Source organism: Adiantum capillus-veneris, chromosome 24 (assembly GCF_014529385.1).
Source record: "Adiantum capillus-veneris isolate H3 chromosome 24, ASM1452938v2, whole genome shotgun sequence".
NCBI lineage: Eukaryota > Viridiplantae > Streptophyta > Polypodiopsida > Polypodiales > Pteridaceae > Adiantum > Adiantum capillus-veneris.
Window position 1 is genome coordinate 9,610,653 of NC_140954.1, and position 17,291 is coordinate 9,627,943.

Here is a 17,291-nt window from a genome sequence, read left to right on the forward strand (position 1 = left end):
TTTATTTCTTTAGAGGGTAAAGTTACAAAACTAGAGTTCCGGGGATCTTCACCTGTATCCGACTAGATCACACTTTTTCTGGCAAAATTTCGGCAGCATAATGGCCCCAAAACTCGCCCTGCACAAATCCCCCTGTTGAAACTCGCTTCCAAAGACATAAACCCTTTGTTTGCAGCCTAAAAACAGCAATTACAGCTCGCTGTATTTTCTGTTTTTTTACCCTGTTTTCAGCTTTAAATAGTCCCGGAATTATCCTCTAACAGTGGGACAATGCTTCCGGCATCCATACGGCTGCAAAACAGTCCAAAACAGCGCATAACCAGTGCTAAAAATGCACCCTCACCGGTGCCTGCTTTTGGAGTAGCAGTTAGCTACTTCTGTTCCTGCTCAAAGAGGCTCTCGCCTCGGCACAGAAGCATAAGACCACACAACTGTACATAGGTCAAATGAAGAGCCCTCTTGTGGGGCATCACGTTACTGCACGTAGGGGGGAGAGAGAGCAGTGTAGAGTGTGCAGGACATCACTTCTTGCACTACACTGTACATGAGAGGGAAAGCTTGCACACAATAGCTTTGGTACCTGCAACAATCCACCATGCGGTTGAAAAATGCAGCCCACGTTTTATTTTAACGCTTCTCTCTCTCTCTCTCTCTCTCTCTCTTAAGTTGAAAATGCCCAAAAATGTGCAAAGTAGCACTCATATATTAATTCCCCGCTTTGGACCTTCTGGTCTAAAAATCTCAACCGATTGCTCAGTTGACTTTGCAGCAGAGTAAAAAAGGAGATGCTTCCATTGGACTCTCACTAGTCATCTGACCATCTTTCACCACTTGGACCGCATCTAAAAATGCAATGTAGCCCAGTTTTTAGGTGATTTTCTCTGGGTGACCCCACCTTGGCACTGTGCCACATTGCGGTTAGTTTCCTAGTATCCACCAACTAATTAAGTGCGGCAAGGGGACCTAGATGACTTTGAACTGAGCCTAGACACCCTTTTACTTCTACTGGAATTCTAGTGCCGACCAACTTCCCATCTGCGGGTGAAACTACCGTTTCACCCTAGCCATACAATGTCCGGCCATTTGCAACTTCAAAAAGAGGGTCTCAAAATTAAACAAAAATTATAAAAAAGAAACCAACAACTAAGGTTAGCAGTTGCCACGTCCTCGCCGTGACATACCTCCCTTTGAAATCGCAAACGTCCTCGATTGTTTACTATAAATACATGCCATTGATGATCTTGTGTTGTTAGCATTCTTTTATCATCGCATGTATCCGCAAGAGATATCATAAGACATAGATACAAATGACTTAATGAGACCTTCATACTTTTGTCATTTCAATCTATGATAGAAGTGAACATTATATGTTTAACACTTAAAGAGCGATGGACACTTCTATGACACTGAATCCATATGCACATTTGATGTGCTAGCTCTATCATTACCCCTCCTTTGCACACATTGTGTTGGGGCATAGGTAGGTTGTAACCCAAAGGCCTCAAGGTAAAGCTGCAATACATTTGGTGACTCTGTTCGTGCTGTTCCATCTACTTTGCATCCATAGGTGGATAGTTCTTGAACTTCACCCCAAATAGCGTCTTGCAACGTGTCCCTTAACTTTTCTTTCCTTATGTGCCAAAATTTGCTTAGGAACCAAAATTTCATCAAGTTCCTCAACTTCTGGTTGGTCTTCATCTAGCATATCTTCTGGCACATCACCCACGAAGGGTCTTAGAAGACTCACGTGAAACGCATTATGAATCTTCCAAGCGTCAGGCAATTTCAGTCTGTAAGCAACATCGTTGATCTTATCAAGCACTTGAAAAGGCCCATAGTAATGCATGCTGAGCTTCGGAAACAACCGTTCGTTGCCTTCATTTTTGTCAACCTTGCCTTTTCAAATCGCAGAAGTACCCAATCACCAGGTGAGAATACTATCAACAATCCTTTTCTGTTTGGCCTGAGTCTTTTCCAGGGCAACTTTAATTTTCTTATACATTTCATCCATGTGCTCAACATATCGATCTGCCTCAAAGATCTTGTCCTTTGTATGCAAAATGGGAAGAACTTTTTGCCGCCTTCAACAATCTCAAAGTTGCCTTGCCAATTGACGAATGCACCGTATTGTTGTACGCATACTCAAGCATAGGCAACTTGCCCTTATTATCTGACACATAGCATTTCAGCAGATCCAAGACAATAGAATTAGCCTCTTCTGACTGTCCATCAATTTGTGGATGAAACGAAGACGAGAACTTGAGCGTAGTGCCAATGTTCTCAAACAATCCTCTCCAAAATAAACTTGTTATACGAGGATCACGATCACTGACAATCGATTGTGGCATACCATGGTACTTGAACACATTGTACATGAATAACCGTGCCATCTGATAAGATTTTATCTTCTTCTTGACAGGGATAAAATGGGCGTGTTTGCTGAACCTGCAAATAATGGTCCATATATCATCATTCCTTGTTGGGGTTCTTGGAAGATCAAAGATAAAGTCCATAGCAATGCTTTCCCATGGCTTATCCGGAATCAACAGTGGCTCTAACAACCCTGGTGCCTTTTGCCTGTCAAAACCTTTTGGCAAATCAGGCATGCTCGCACAAAGGCATCCACATCTCTCCTCAAATTAGTCCAATAAAAGAATGTCTCTACCGCTTTAACTGTTGCATCAATACCACGATGCCCTGCATACGGTGGGACATGACTTTCTACCATGACCTTATGTCGCAATGGCTTAGTAACACAAAGTCTGCCATGCATCATCATAAAACCGTCTCTGAGGAGGTAGTGCTCATGATGTTGCCCCTCTTGCAACTGTTCAAAAATCCTTGTAAAATCTTCATCAGTAGCATACTGTTCCTTCATGTCATCCAACTCATGATGATAAGGAATTGACATAACTAAAATTTGTGGCTTTCTTGATAACGCATCAACCACAACATTCTTCTTGCCTTCCACATGCATAATCTGGAAGTGGAACATAGAAAGAATGTTTGCCCATCGCATATGCTCTTCAGATAGCTTTGATTGTGTCAAGAAGTATCGCAAGGTCTGATGATCTGTCCGGACAACAGAATCAACATGTGACAGGTAGTGCTTCTAGCTAGAGAGCGCATGAAGGACAACCAATAACTCTTTCTCATAGATTTGCATAGTCTTTTCTTGCCCTTGCAAGATTCTGCTCTCATAAGCTACTACCCGTCCATCTTGCACGAGCACCGCTCCGATGCTATTGCCACATGCATCACACTTGACCACAAATGAATTCCCGAGATCACATAAAACAATCACGGGATCCGAAGTCAACTTTTCCTTTAAGAGACTAAAAGCTGAAATCTCTTTTTGGGTCCATCTGAAAGTGACCTCTTTCTTTTGCAAAGCGTGAAGAGGGGAAGCTATCTCTGCATTATTTCTGATAAACCTTCTATAGTATGAGCACAATCCCAAGAAGCTTCGGACATCGTGCACAGGCTTCAAGTCTAGCCATGTCTTAAGAGCTTCAACCTTTGCGGGATCCATTCGAACACCATCCTTTGACACTATATGGCCAAGAAAGTGAAAGAATTTACTTTTCTAGGATTGACAAGTAACCTGTGACTCCGCAACTCTTCGAAGACAATGGTCAAGTGACGCCTATGCTCCTCTTCATTCTTTGAATAGACTATCATGTCATCAAAGAATGTGCCAACAAATTTCTAATGCGAGTGGAAAATCCGGTCCATCATTCTATTGAACGTAGCAGGAGCATTTGTAAGACCAAATGGCATCACTAAAAACTCATAGAGACCAAATGTCGCCCTAAACACAGTCTTGTGCACATCCTCTGGCCTTATACGAATCTGATGGTATCCACTCTTAAGGTCTATCCTGCTGAAAATTGCAGCACCATTCAAACGGTCAAGAATATCATCAATCCTTGGGATAGGAAATGGTATTCTTATTCAACGCACGGTAATCAATACACATGCGCCAAGAGCCATCCTTCTTTTGCACTATAAGCACTGGGGAGCAAAAAGGTGAAGAACTAGGTTGAATCAGCCCCTTCTCTAAAAGCTTCTCAACCTGGCCCATAATCTCTTTTTGCTAAGCCGCCTAACCTTGTAGGGAGGTCTGTTCGGTGGGCACCCTGACACCAAATCTATCGTATGGTCCTTAGACCTCTCCGACGACAATTGTGACGGCTGAATTAGAAAAACAGTCATTAAACTCTCGCAAAAATGATGACCTTTCTTTATCTCACACGTATAAATTTGACTAACAATTATCTGAAACATCACATGCAAAAATCAAGTACGCAGAAAGATGATTTTTAATTACAAAAGTGATAGCCGAAGCAGATACAATAGGGACATAAATCACTTTTTCCTCAAGAAGTGAGCCTTGATTGGTTTGGTGAAGACATAGAGTACAGGAACGCGGAATTACACTATGGCCGACAAAGGGAAGGGCATTATGGAAGAGGGCTCCTCTTCGAAGGACAGGCAGGAAATTCCTATGGTGTTTGAGGTTGGCAAGAGTTCACGGCCACGCCTGTGTGTACCTCTTGTTGATGTGAATGCTCAACCAGCGCAGGGCTTTATGACTGGGCAACTTGAAGATGATGCATTTAGGACTCAGTTAGTTTCCGTTGTGAACGTGTTTTCCCGACTGGTGCAAAACCCAAGGTTTATGGAGTTTTTGTAAGCGCCACCAGTGCCACAGCAGTCAAGGCAACTCACACGGGCAATAGAACCATGAAACCGGCCCGTAGGGCGGTAGACTTTGGCTTTCACCCGAAACTTTACTTTAAGCTTTAACACACAGAGAAACCTTGCAGAAGGAACCGGTAATGGGAATTAACACTTCAAAGCACACACGGTTCGGAAGCTAGAATGCTCCGAGCAGACACCGACAACCTGTAGGCCCCAAAACCTGGCGCCCCTTTCAGTATTTCTTTATAGTTACAAAACTAGAATCCTGGGGATCTTCACGTGTATCCGACTAGATCACACTTGTTCTGGCAAAATTTTGGCAGCTCGCTCTGAACAAATCCTCCTGCTGGAACTCGATTCCAAAGACATAAACCCTCTGTTTTCAGCCCAAAAACAGCAATTACAGCTCGCTGTATTTACTGGTTTTTACCTTGTTTTCAGCCTTAAACAGTCTCGGAACTGTCCTCTAACAGTGGGACACCGTTCCTAATGCTTCTGGCATCCATATGGCTGCAAAACAGTCCAAAAACAGCGCATAACCATTGTTGAAAATGCACCTGTAAGGTGAGGTTATCACCCTCACCGGCGCTTGCTTTTGGAGTAGCAGTTAGCTACTCCTCTTCTTGCTCAAAGAGGCTCTTGCCTCGGCACAGAAGCATAAGACCACACAACTGTATATAGGTCAAATGAAGGGGCATCACGTTACTGCACGTAGGGGGGAGAGAGAGCAGTGTAGAGTGTGCAGGACATCACTTCTTGCACTACAGTGTACATGAGAGGGAAAGTTTGCACACAATAGCTTTGATACTTGCAACAATCCACCATGCGGCTGAAAAATGCAGCCCACGTTTTATTTTAACGCTGCTCTCTCTCTCTCTCTCTTAAGTTGGAAAATGCCCAAAAATGTGCCAAGTGGCACTCATGCATTAATTTCCCGCTTTGGACCTTTTGGTCTAAAAATCTCAACCGATTGCTCAGTTGACTTTGTAGTAGAGTAATAAAATGTTCCTCTTGTCATTCTGGAGCTAATGACGCGAACAAATTTCATAGCCCAAAATAGAAGTTCCCTAAATTTTAGGAGATGCTTCCATTGGACTCTCATTGGTCATGTGACCATCTTTCACCATTGGGACCATGTCTAAAAATGCAATGTAGCCCAGTTCTCAGGTGATTTTCTCTGGGTGACCCCACCTTGGCACTGTGCCTCATTTGAGTTAGTTTCCTAGTATCCACCAACTAATTAAGTGCGGCGAGGGGACCTAGATGACTTTGAACTGAGCCTAGACACCCTTTTACTACTGGAATTCAAGTGCCGACCAACTTCCCGTCTGCGGGTGAAACTATCGATTCACACTTCTGTGCTTCTTGAAAGAAAATCAGCACCACAGTGGGTTTTCCCTGGCTTATGGAAGATTTTGAACTCAAATTCCATTAAAAATATCATCTACCTAATCAACCTTCCTTGAATAATCACTTTGTTGTTAGAAAAAGGAGTGCCTGGTGATCCACGCAGAAGTGAAACAGTTTCCCCATTAAATAATGTCTGAACTTTGTGGCACTGAATACCATTCCCAGTGCTTCCCTCTTAGTAGTGGAATACTAGTAGATTAAGTAGCCTGGCCATACAATGTCCGACCTTTTACAACTTCAAAAAGTGGGTCTCAAAAATTAAACGAAAATTATCGGAAAGAAACCAACAAGTAAGATTAGCAGTTGCTAGGTCCTCGTGACAGATGGGAACGTGTTTGCTGTGAGAATCTTATGAAAAGAAGGAAATCTCCCCAGTTCATCAAAGCTCTGACACAACATGAGCATTATGGGTACATCGATAATGCATAAATATGTAGAACTTATTGTCGAAGTGAGTCGACTACTAGTAATTTTTTTTTTGCTAACCAGAATGAGATGAGTCAACTTCCTTTCAGGAAGTGGATTGCGGCCGTGCACAAGGGATCTTCGGATCGGAACAGTTGGCCTACCTTGAGCAAAGGCCCATAACAAGAACTTTCTCTTGTGAGATGGCAAACTCTGTTTGCCAAAGGAAGACATTCTCACATTAGAATAATGCTCTATGATCTGGACATTCCCTATGCGGGAGGATACAAGAGGTTTAATACCCTCAAGACCATATGCGCAAGATTTTGCGCAAGTACAGATACTTAGATTGATTTCTAGGAGGATTATTCTTCTCCAGGTTGAGAAGGCGGAATTGAGTTAACGGTTTCGAATAAGGAAACTTCTGATTTGTCTGAAAGACGCGAACAACTGTGTTCGGTCACACAAGCACTGGGGGGGGGGGGGGGGGGGGGGTCTGAGATCTTCTTTAAGCATGTTTGCCATCGAAAATGTCTAGGCATGCTGCATGTACCATAGGGAATGTTGGTAAGTGGAATAAACAAGCTGAACAAAGCACATGAACATAGCTGTTCCATACAAATGTTGGTGAGGTACAGGTTTTTAAATCTTTGAACCTTTGTGTGAAGTTTTATATACAGCTCCTTTACTTTTAGCTATTTGGATGCCTAGACTTCAAATATTTTGATGTATGTTTGTGTTATTTCAATTAATTGCTTCAGTTTTGCTTTTTATGTGTGAAAAGAGTCCATCTACCTTTTGCTACACATTTAAATTAGCTAATTGGTTTCAACTTCCACATTGTCAGGAGGCCCAGTACATCTCTCATTGATCAAGTAACAAAGCGCATGAAGCACGAAGAAAACGTATCAACATCTCATAGACCGGTTTCGTTTCCTCCTGCTCTTAGCCACAGCTACTGGGTTGTATGTGTGCCTTTATGCGTAGGTTTTTCATGTTGACATTTTAGCTATTAGTGGCCTCAATCCTCCCTCTCTCTTCTCTCTCTAGGAGAAGTTAATGTTCTCTCTCTCAAAACACTCCCCCCCCCCCCCCCCCCCCCCCCCCCCCCAAGTTCCCTCCTTCCCTTTCCCATTCTCTTCCAACAAATACATAGGTGCATGTCAGGATGATGGGACATGCTTTCTAGATGAGATGCTTCTACAAACACATGTAGGAGCAGTGAGCATTTAATTCAATCTGGTAAGATGTATTTGGGTAGGGGGGATCCATGTGTGTAGTTGCTTGCAATTTTGATTAGCCATCCTACAACCGTTTTGTTTACAAACAGTGTTTAAATGATTGTGATTATGCAGGATGAAGATAGCAAGGAGGGGGGACAAGCTATCGAGAATCCTAGCGAAATTCACGAAAAGGAGGTACTTCTCACATGTGACATATTGACCTCTATTTTGTCACATTTATGGTTCCAAACTTCTTGTTTACTTTTATGCTGTGAAGTAGATAGGAATCAGATCATGGTCACCATGATCTACATTTTGGGGGGTCCGAACAGGTGAAACATTTCGAGCCTTGAAATGTATTGCTCATGAAGTGAGACACATGCCGTTTCATTAAGAATAGCTACCATAGTTTCTGGTTTTAGGGCCTTTCAAATTCATCTGTGAAAGTTTCGGTTTCACTGTGCTTTTACCTTAGATTTGTAACATTTCCTAGTGTGTTTCAACGCTTTTAGGCCAGAATGTTTCACGGTGACGCTCATAAGATCGTTAAGAAGCTGAAATATGGTTTGGGAACATGTTGTAAAGTAGACATGATAGTTTAAGAAGCTGAATAATGTTTTGCCTACGGTGGAGATGGCCTGTGCAACTGCCAGCAGCACCGCGCGCAACCCCACCAGCACAAGCGGTCTTTGAGTGTGAGGGCATTGCTTGGCATGGGTCCCCCCCCCCCCCCCCCCCCCCCCCCCCCCCCGGCCTTCAGATCCTAGGTGAGGCTTCTTCATGAGTTTTTGCCACTGGTGTACAGGCTTTTGTGATGGAGGACGAGTGGGTTCCTCCTTCCTCTCTTACAATTTGGTTGTGCCGGAGATCTGCTTCTTGTTTGGGAGTACCACATCCAGAGATGATGGAATGGAGGCGGATGATTTTGGTTCAGCACACGGGTCTTTCAGTCCCTTTGCTTCTATGAGCTGCCACAGGAGGTGGTTTCAATCGATACCTTATATCATTTCGGTAGCTAGAACCGGTCTCTATGGTTTCGCCACACCGTTAGAGGAGAGGCGGAGAAAGCTTTTGGGCAGATTTGTGTAGGCTTCCTACAGCCACATATGTTCAGAGCTTTTTCACCTTTCATATGCTTTTACTCTTGCTTTATGGCTTTTCTCACGTGCACTCATGCCCTTGGTTGTGGGTTGGTTACCCTCTCACTCTTCTAGTAGGGGGTGTAGGCACATATAGGGTTTGCACCAGACATTTTGCCCATTTTATTATTCCCAGTTTTGTGGATTTTTTGTGTTTTGTATTTTTAGAGGTAGAGGTTTTGCCCGAACGACTATATTAGGGCAGTCCCAGTGCACATATTGGTCATCTTGTTCCATTCTGCCTCTGGAGTTATTGAATTGCCGTCTCTCTCTCTCTCTCTCTCTCTCTCTCTCTCTCTCTCTCTCTCTCTCTCTCTCTCTCTCTCCCCCCCCCTCTAATTACCAAAATATGGGAAAATTACCAAAATACCCCTCTAATTTGTGGAAATCCTTGAAATACCCCTCAAATTTCAAAAATTCCCAAAAAACCCTTGTATCTATTTTGGTTGAATTGTTCAAGATTTTCGAGTCTTTATTCCTTTTTGACGATTGAGATCTGTTTTTGAGTGCTTAGCATGTAATTTGTTATAAATTATCCCGCAAAAAAGGCAATTATGTCTAAAAATAACGAAGCAATTCATCTCCAAAGTAGTTCTAGCAGCACCAAGATGGGAAGTTGCCATTACACATGTCATAGGCAAACTTGGGTTGCATTGTTAGGGGTATGTAGGGCGCGATGACTTTTACATCATGCCTTTGGAAGGGTGTGACATCCTTTTGGGAATCCGTTGGTAGCACAAGAACTGCGTCGTGGTTGATTATAGGGAAAGAAAGGCAACGTTGAAGTACGAGAAGGGTAGAAAATATAATTCTTGATGTAAAATTAAAGGGCGAGTCTGTCCCACTTGTATCGGCTTCGATCGTTTCAAAATTAATGAAATTCAGTCTTTTTGTTTACTCAATCTACTTGAATGAGCTAAATGACAATAAAACGTCGAATATGCTAGACCTAGAGAAGGAATGACAAGACTTTATGCAAGCTTAAGCTGATTGTTTCTCTGAGGGTTTACTTGGAGAGCTACCTCCTCAACAACTTGAAGATTACGTGATTGTTTTGGGATTTTCTCCCATGATTTCCTTGTACACCTTTCGGTGTTTTCCCCATTTTCTTGTATATGGACCTATGGTTGATTTTATGTAATGCAAAGGGTCAAAGCCCAACTTTCACACACACACACACACACACACACACACACACACAGAGAGAGAGAGAGAGAGAGAGAGAGAGAGAGAGAGAGAGAGAGAGAGAGAGAGAGAGAGAGAGAGAGAGAGAGAGAGTCGACATGAAGCGGCAGAGTTTGGCTTCCAGATGCAATGGCCCCAAAGTCTAGTGCCCCTTTCCCGTACCTCTTTCTTGATCGATGATCGCAAAGTACAATTGCCGGGGGGTGTGCTTTATAATAGCTTCTAAGCTGATTTTCCATAGCCTCCCCGAGGGCATTCTATCATAGCTACAAGAGTCCCCTAAGTTCGACGCCACAAAAAAGAAGGTGCTTGGAATTTTGGTTGGATGTCCGTACAATTCTCCGTGTTTTGTGGCGCAAAACGTGGGATCCACCATGTCAGCATTACCTCCGTAAAAATTGCCATGTCAGCCCTTGGTTAATGTCTGGTTCATTTGATGTCCTCGTTGGCCATCCTCTCTTAGGGTGAGTATGCCATGTCATCACATTTGTGACATGTACCCTGTCAAAGACGTCTGCAAATTTTTTGTCTGTAGCGGATTCCTCAAAATTATGATGTTGCACTGCCGTGATAGCAAATATCTATGGCTTGCGAGACAACGTATCTACTAGTGTATTCTTCTTTCTAATGAGGTATACAATCTCGAAATGGAACTGTGACAATGTGTTTGTCCATCTCATCTGCTTATCTAAAAGCTGTTTCTGAAGCTGTTTCCGGGACAAGAAATACTTCAAACTCTGATGATCCATAAACACTGCGAAATATGCTCCAAGCAAGTAATGCCTCCAATGATTTCGGTACTTCTTTCTTTATTGATGATCACAAAGTACATTTGCTGGGAGGTGAGTGTTAAGAGTTTAGATTCGTGCTCGGTGGTGGCTCCAGTATCTCCTAGGAGCAGATTAGGGAGTGGGGGCTGTTTTGTGGCTATGCTTAGCTGTATCTGAGGTAGACGTACCTGTTCTTGGCGATACACTCCACGATGTTGCTCACTCGATAAGGGTTTCTCGGGGTCAGTGAAACCGGCCTGTTCAATCCAAAAAGGGCGGTAGACTTTACTTTAAACCTTGATTTAGCTTTCACCCATTATTAGTCGTCTATTTTACCTGTACTTTCAAGACACAACAAAGGGGAGAGGGATACAGGCTGCTAGATTGCACCTGTATGAGTAGACGGACACCAGATTGGCCCCTAACTTAGGCGCCCCTTTCGGTATTTCTTTATTGTTCAAAAGAGGGAATAAACGCTGTGGTTCCCTACAAGCTGCCCCGCACAAACTCGGCTGAATTTCCATTGTTCCAGCCCGATTTCGGCAGCATAACTGTACTAGAACCCTTCACGGTCAGTATTCCCACGCATTGGATGACTTTCCCGACGCATACGGGCACTTTGCAAAACCTGGCGAGAATCTGCAGCACGTTGAATTCTCTGTTTTCAGCCCCGAAAATGCGCCAGATCACCTGTACAGCGGTCCCCTTGCGTCCCCGAACCTCCTGGGGGTATTAGGGTCCGTTTAGGGCCAAAACCCTAAACCTGCAAAAATACACAGCACGCTGTAATTTACTGTTTCGGGCTCCGTTTCGCGTGCCGGTCGCATCCGTAGCAAGTCCTCGAGCTCCTGCACCTGTAGGGCTACTTGCCCTTTGAATCGGACGAGATTTCTGGCGTGAAACCTCTCCGAATTCACCTGTACCTGCGGGGGGATTAGCCGCTAGCTAATCCAGTACCTGTGCAAGAGGCTCTTGCCTCGGCAATCGCGCATGAACCCACACAACTGTACATTGGTCAAATGAAGAGCCCACTAGAGGGGCATAACATACTGCCAAAGGGGAGAGAGAGGGCAGTGCGTAGCGTGCAGGGCATCACTCCTGGCACCGCACTGTGCATAAGAGGGAAAGCAAGCACTCCATAGCTCTTAACCTGTGACAGAGACTTGCAAAATGAGCCTCCCAGCTACAAATCACGTTTTTGCCTTCTCTATAAGTAGTAAACTGGCCTCAGAGTGCCAAGTGTCACTCATTTGTGCATTTTCCCGCTTTAGACCCTCGGGTCTAAAAATATCTCACCTGCAGCCTCTGTTGACTCGGCCACAGAGTAACAAAATGATCCCCATGTCAAACTGCACGTAATGACGCGAAGACATTTTCATGTCCCAAAATAGCAGTTCTCTAAATTTTAGGAGATGCTGCCATTGTATCTTTCTAGGTCATCCGACCCTCTTTGTACACTGCGGCCACATCCAGAACTGAAATGTAGCCTCTGTAGCAAAGGATTCCACTTTGGCTAGTCAATGACCCCACTTGGCTAACCATAGTCCTTGTCCAACCTTAGTGCTCTCTTGCCCTCAGGCCTGGACTCCCTCTGGACAGTTCCACACTAGCTATGCAATGCAGGGCAGTTAGATTTCCCGAGGGGTGTTTCCAAAAAGTGAAAGTAAATAGATAATAAGAAAGAAATCAACAAAAAGGATAGATAGTAGTCACACGCTGGTGACAGTCAGACCTTCCTAGGGCTTCTCGGGGTCATTCTCGAGTGTTCTACAGTTCAGCTACTAAATATGCGTGTTAGGTCACACTCAACGAGTTTACATATTTATTAGCATTTTTAGCCATTTATTAGGATCATGGGGTTTTGCAGTAGGTAGTGTAATTCTCGGAATTGTCTATATATGCAACCCACCCCCTTGTACTTTTGGCATGTTGTGTAGTGTAGAGATTCAACGTTTGAGCACTCTCTCTCTCTCTCTCTCTCTCTCTCTCTCTCTCTCTCTCTCATGTTTTCAGCTTGCTAGCATTTTGGAGTGTGTGCGACCACTTTTCCTCTCTAGCGTTTTCTCTGTCCACCATCGATCTCTCTCTCTGGCGTTTTTCCCTTGCGATCCTCTTCCCTCTTGCTAGCGTTTCCTATTCGCGGCTTGTGCAGACCCTTTTCGGTGTGTTATTGCTTGCAGCGTGTGCACACAACTTTCTCTCTCTAGTGTTTTCTCTCTCCACCACCTCTCTCTCTCTCTCTCTCTCTCTCTCTCTCTCTCTCTCTCTGGTGTTTTTCCCTTGCGATCCTCCTCCCTCTTGCTAGCGTTCCCTATTCCCGGTTTGTGCACACCCTTTTCGGTGTGTGATTGCTTGCAGAGTGTTCCCGTGCCTGTACGGTGGTGGTTCTTGAGTACAAGAGATCCATCGCGATAGATCCGAGATCTATTGGTTGCTCGTTCCGGAGAGGAGGTTTGCTCGCGGTTGTAGATAAGTTCATGTTATGTGTAGCGAAAGTGATTGATGGTGTGTGCTCAAAATTAGTGCTCAATGCATACTCAAGGTTTCTTTTAATGATTGAGAGACTTCCTTTTACTTCATGAGAGATATGCAAAGACTAGAGAGAGAAAGAGAATGATATTGTGAGAGAAAGTGGTGTGAGTGATAGAGAGAGAGAGAGGAGTAACACCAGATGGGGTCCCAAACCCCCCTCCAAGGGCCCCCCCTCTCTATCGCTAGAGAGGTATTTGCTTTAGATTGCACAAATGCTGATACAATGGTTATAGATGCTAAGATGCTGATGGGATCTTGCTGTAGGTGCTTGGATCTGCGAGGCTAAGGGCTGAAAATGCAAAAACGCTAGGGATTCTGGCTACGATTTGCAATGGCGACGAGGCTATGGGTTGATTTGCTATTGCCGGTGGCTGCGATAGGCTGAAAACTGAAAAAAGCTGGCTGATCCGAGGGCTGAAACTGAAAACGCTAGGCAGATCTGGTACTTCGGCGAAAATTGAAACGCTGGCTAATCTGGTACGATGGGCTGAAAACTGACGGCGATGCAATCTGCTATTGATGGCTGAAAACGTTGGTGGGCTGAATGTGCTGATGGAAAAACGCCATGGGTGCGGATGGCAAAACTGCTAGCAAAAATGCTAGAGGTGCTGAGGTACTACGGATATTGGTGCTGGTACTGAGGTAGTTACTTATTGTGGAGAAGTGACCCCTAGGGTCACTTATATATGGGATACAAGCTGGGTAGGGCAATGCTTCCTAAAAATCCCACGATTTCTAAAACGGTGCAAAAATGTCACCTATTAATATGTTGATGAACTACTAATAAGAGGTGATTCACATGCAGATAAAAACCTAGGTTGGGTACTAATGCAAGTGTATGGGAATACTCCCCAATGCCTACACATAGCAGACACTGGCTATGCTCATGTGCAATCAGAGTGTATGCAACTAATCTAAAGTGTCTCGACATGCACATACTGCGTACAGGCTCACAAGGGTGCCAGAACACTACCTAAGCTGTTCTAAACCCTAGAAATAGGAGTTAGCTTGTCCACATCCACATAGGGTTAGATGTGCACGTGACAATTCATCACTGGATTCACCCTTTTCCAATGCACCTTTGACATGGTATCAGAGCCAGGTGTGTTCTTGTATCGGATCGGTGATATGTGCGAATATTTGGTACTAAATTTCCGTGACGAAAAGAGATGGTTTACTGTTTTTTTTGCGTATTTCACTCATTTGGAGCTGATTTCGGTTGTACTGGGCAGATTTTCAGATTTTCTGTCACGAGGATGTGGCAATTGCTAACTTGAGTTGTTGGTTTCTTTCCGATGATTTTTGTTTAATTTTTGGGACCCTCTTTTTGAAGTTGCAAATGGCCGGAAATTGTATGGCGAGTGTGAAACGGCCGACGGCCGAGAGTTTCACCTGCAGTCTGGAACGACAGGTCACCACGAGTTGGTCGGGCCAATCGGCACTAGAATCCGAGCAGTAAAAGGGTGTCTAGGCTCAGCTGAAAGGCATTTAGGCCCCTCGCGACACTTATAAGCTGGTGGGTACTAGGAAATTAACTCAAAAGGGGCAAACTGGACACATGGCGGCTCCTGAGCAGCTTCCCTGTCTGCATGAAGAGGGGGCGCCCATTTCAAGAAAGGGGGCTGATTTCAGCCCATTAGAGTGCTACAGTGTGTGTGAGTAGTGGGTGCAGGTGCTCACAACTTATATGGAAAGCTTGCCTTCTCCCTTGCTCTTATGTAGCGCGACGATTTGCTCTCGTGCATCTCTCTCTCCCCTTTGCACATATAGTAATGCCCCTCTAGTTGGGCTTCTCAGATGACCATGCACAGTTCTGGGGGTTTTATGCGGGTTTGCCAAGGCAAGAGCCTTCTGTACAGGAACTGGATTTGCTAATTGCTAATCCTCTTCAGGGATGCACAGTTCCATCACGAAGTAATGCGAAAATGAAGAGTTTTCTCGTGTGAAAACTCGTCTGATTTGAATGGGAATTGTCCCATTGCTTGCGGGAGCACTTGAGACACACGTAAGCGTGCTTGCTCCGCTCGAAATGGTCCAAAACAGAAAATTACAGCCTGCTGTGTTTTTGTGCAGGTTTAGGGTTTCGCATCTAAACTGTAGGGAAGTGCCAGGGGAGTCTCGGGAAGGCCTTGGGATGCGTGTACAGGGTAGTAGGCACCTAACAGTGGCAAAACAAAAAATTACAGCATGCTGAAATTGACCTGCAGCTCACTGGAAAGCTTCCATATCGCAAGGGAAAGTGTCCTTGACATTAGTTTTGACCTACAGGGATAGCTGAGTTGTTATGCTGGCGAAATTGGGTCAAAAACCTGCAATTACAGCCATGGACAGGTTTGGACAGCTTGATGAGGGTTAGGTGCAAGCGTTCGGATCGTTTATTTGCTAGGGGAGCCTCAAGAAAGCATTGGATGCTTGTACATGACATTTAGAGAGATTTCCCGCGAGGAATCTCTTTTAATTCAAGGTCCTTTGGCTGATAGGCCTTTGAGCATCTCCAAAGGTCTCTTTTGTACACAGTATAGAGCCACTTTTCCTACACACACACACACACACACACACACACACACACACATACACACAGAGAGAGAGAGAGAGAGAGAGAGAGAGAGAGAGAGAGAGAGAGAGAGAGAGAGAGAGAGAGAGAGAGTTTTTTGGGCAGATTTGTGTAGGCTTATCGCAAGCCAGATATTGTGTATCTTTCAGGATTTATCCCATATCTCTTGTTATAGTTGATTTTATGTAATGCAAAGGGTTAAAAGCAGAGAGAGAGAGAGAGAGAGAGAGAGAGAGAGAGAGAGAGAGAGAGAGAGAGAGAGAGAGAGAGAGAGAGAGTGTGTACAGGATTCTGAGGCAGCATATAAAGCATTATATCAAACAGTATATCCCGGTCCAGTAGAAAATAGTTCGGGGTATGCTTCGGTGGTAGCAGCAGCAGAAAGCTCTCAGGGCCTAGGCTCAAAAGCAACGGTTTTGGTTGAGGGCTCGGCTGCAAAGAATATCACAATTGTGTCTACTCTTGAAGAAGCTCAGCCATCAATCTCGTCCTCACTCATCTGCAATGAATCTATCACATGTGGGCAGTCTTGAAGCGGCCAGCTTCAAACCTTGCTTTGTGAGCTAGTTTGGAGAAGCTCACTGTATCTAGATGTAACTTACCAAACCATCATTTTGTGACTGCCTTTAGTCTGGCAACATTTCTAACACACACTTTCCATTGGATAAGACCAATGCTTGTACATTATTGAGTTCCAAAGGTTTAGAAATTAACCAATTTTCTCCCGCGGTATGTGATTCTTTTTCTGAAAAGCAGATGTTCTGTATGTTAAATCTGTTCCTGGTTTTGTTTTGTTCTGGCAGTTAAGTTTTTCAAATTTGTGGTAAAAATGTTGTAAGGTTTTTGTCATGATTTGTTTATTGGGAGGGCTCTGGACATTGTTAGGATTTGAAAAGCCCTCTATTCGTTCAAATGACAGGCACCGGGAAATAGTACCCTTCCCTATGGAAGGGCACAATTTCATTTTCCCCTTCTAATGATGGATTATCTACAAGTCAATTTTTGTAATGGTGCAACATGTTTGGTGAAGAATACAAGGCTATGCGTCTGCATTTATGGTAGAATTTCTGTTTACAAGCTTTTGTGTAAGTCAAAACATTCTTGGCTACACTTATGGAGATACATGATGACACTTATATTTTACATACTTCTTTCCCATTTTCAGTGTTATATCATGTGTCTGTCTCTAAATTAGATGGGCAACTTAAAGTACTCCCCCCCCTTCCATTGGCAAGTACCCTATTTTCCCTTCTGGAAAAGCAATTTTTAGACAAGCCAGTCTAATGCCAGATTCGTGAAAAATTTACCCTTTATATGTGAGAAAAAATACCTTAAGAAGGGAAGATGTACGTCAAATCTAATCACCAGC

At 44.0% G+C, this 17,291-nt stretch overlaps 1 protein-coding gene across 4 annotated transcripts in view; it reads left to right on the forward strand.

Moving 5' to 3' along the window:
* LOC147425920 (histone deacetylase 19-like) overlaps positions 1–16,647 on the forward strand; it is a 35,835-nt gene extending 19,188 nt beyond the window's left edge. For 2 of the 4 annotated variants that reach the window (XM_086499186.1, XM_086499187.1), the window contains 3 exons: positions 7,367–7,502; positions 7,875–7,937; positions 16,210–16,647. In XM_086499186.1, coding sequence (XP_086355312.1) covers positions 7,367–7,502; positions 7,875–7,937; positions 16,210–16,455 — 445 coding nt within the window. In that variant the 3' untranslated portion in view covers positions 16,456–16,647. The remainder of the gene's footprint in view (positions 1–7,366; positions 7,503–7,874; positions 7,938–16,209) is intronic. The other 2 variants (XM_086499188.1, XM_086499189.1) reach the window with 2 other exon arrangements.
* Positions 16,648–17,291: the final 644 nt, after the last annotated feature.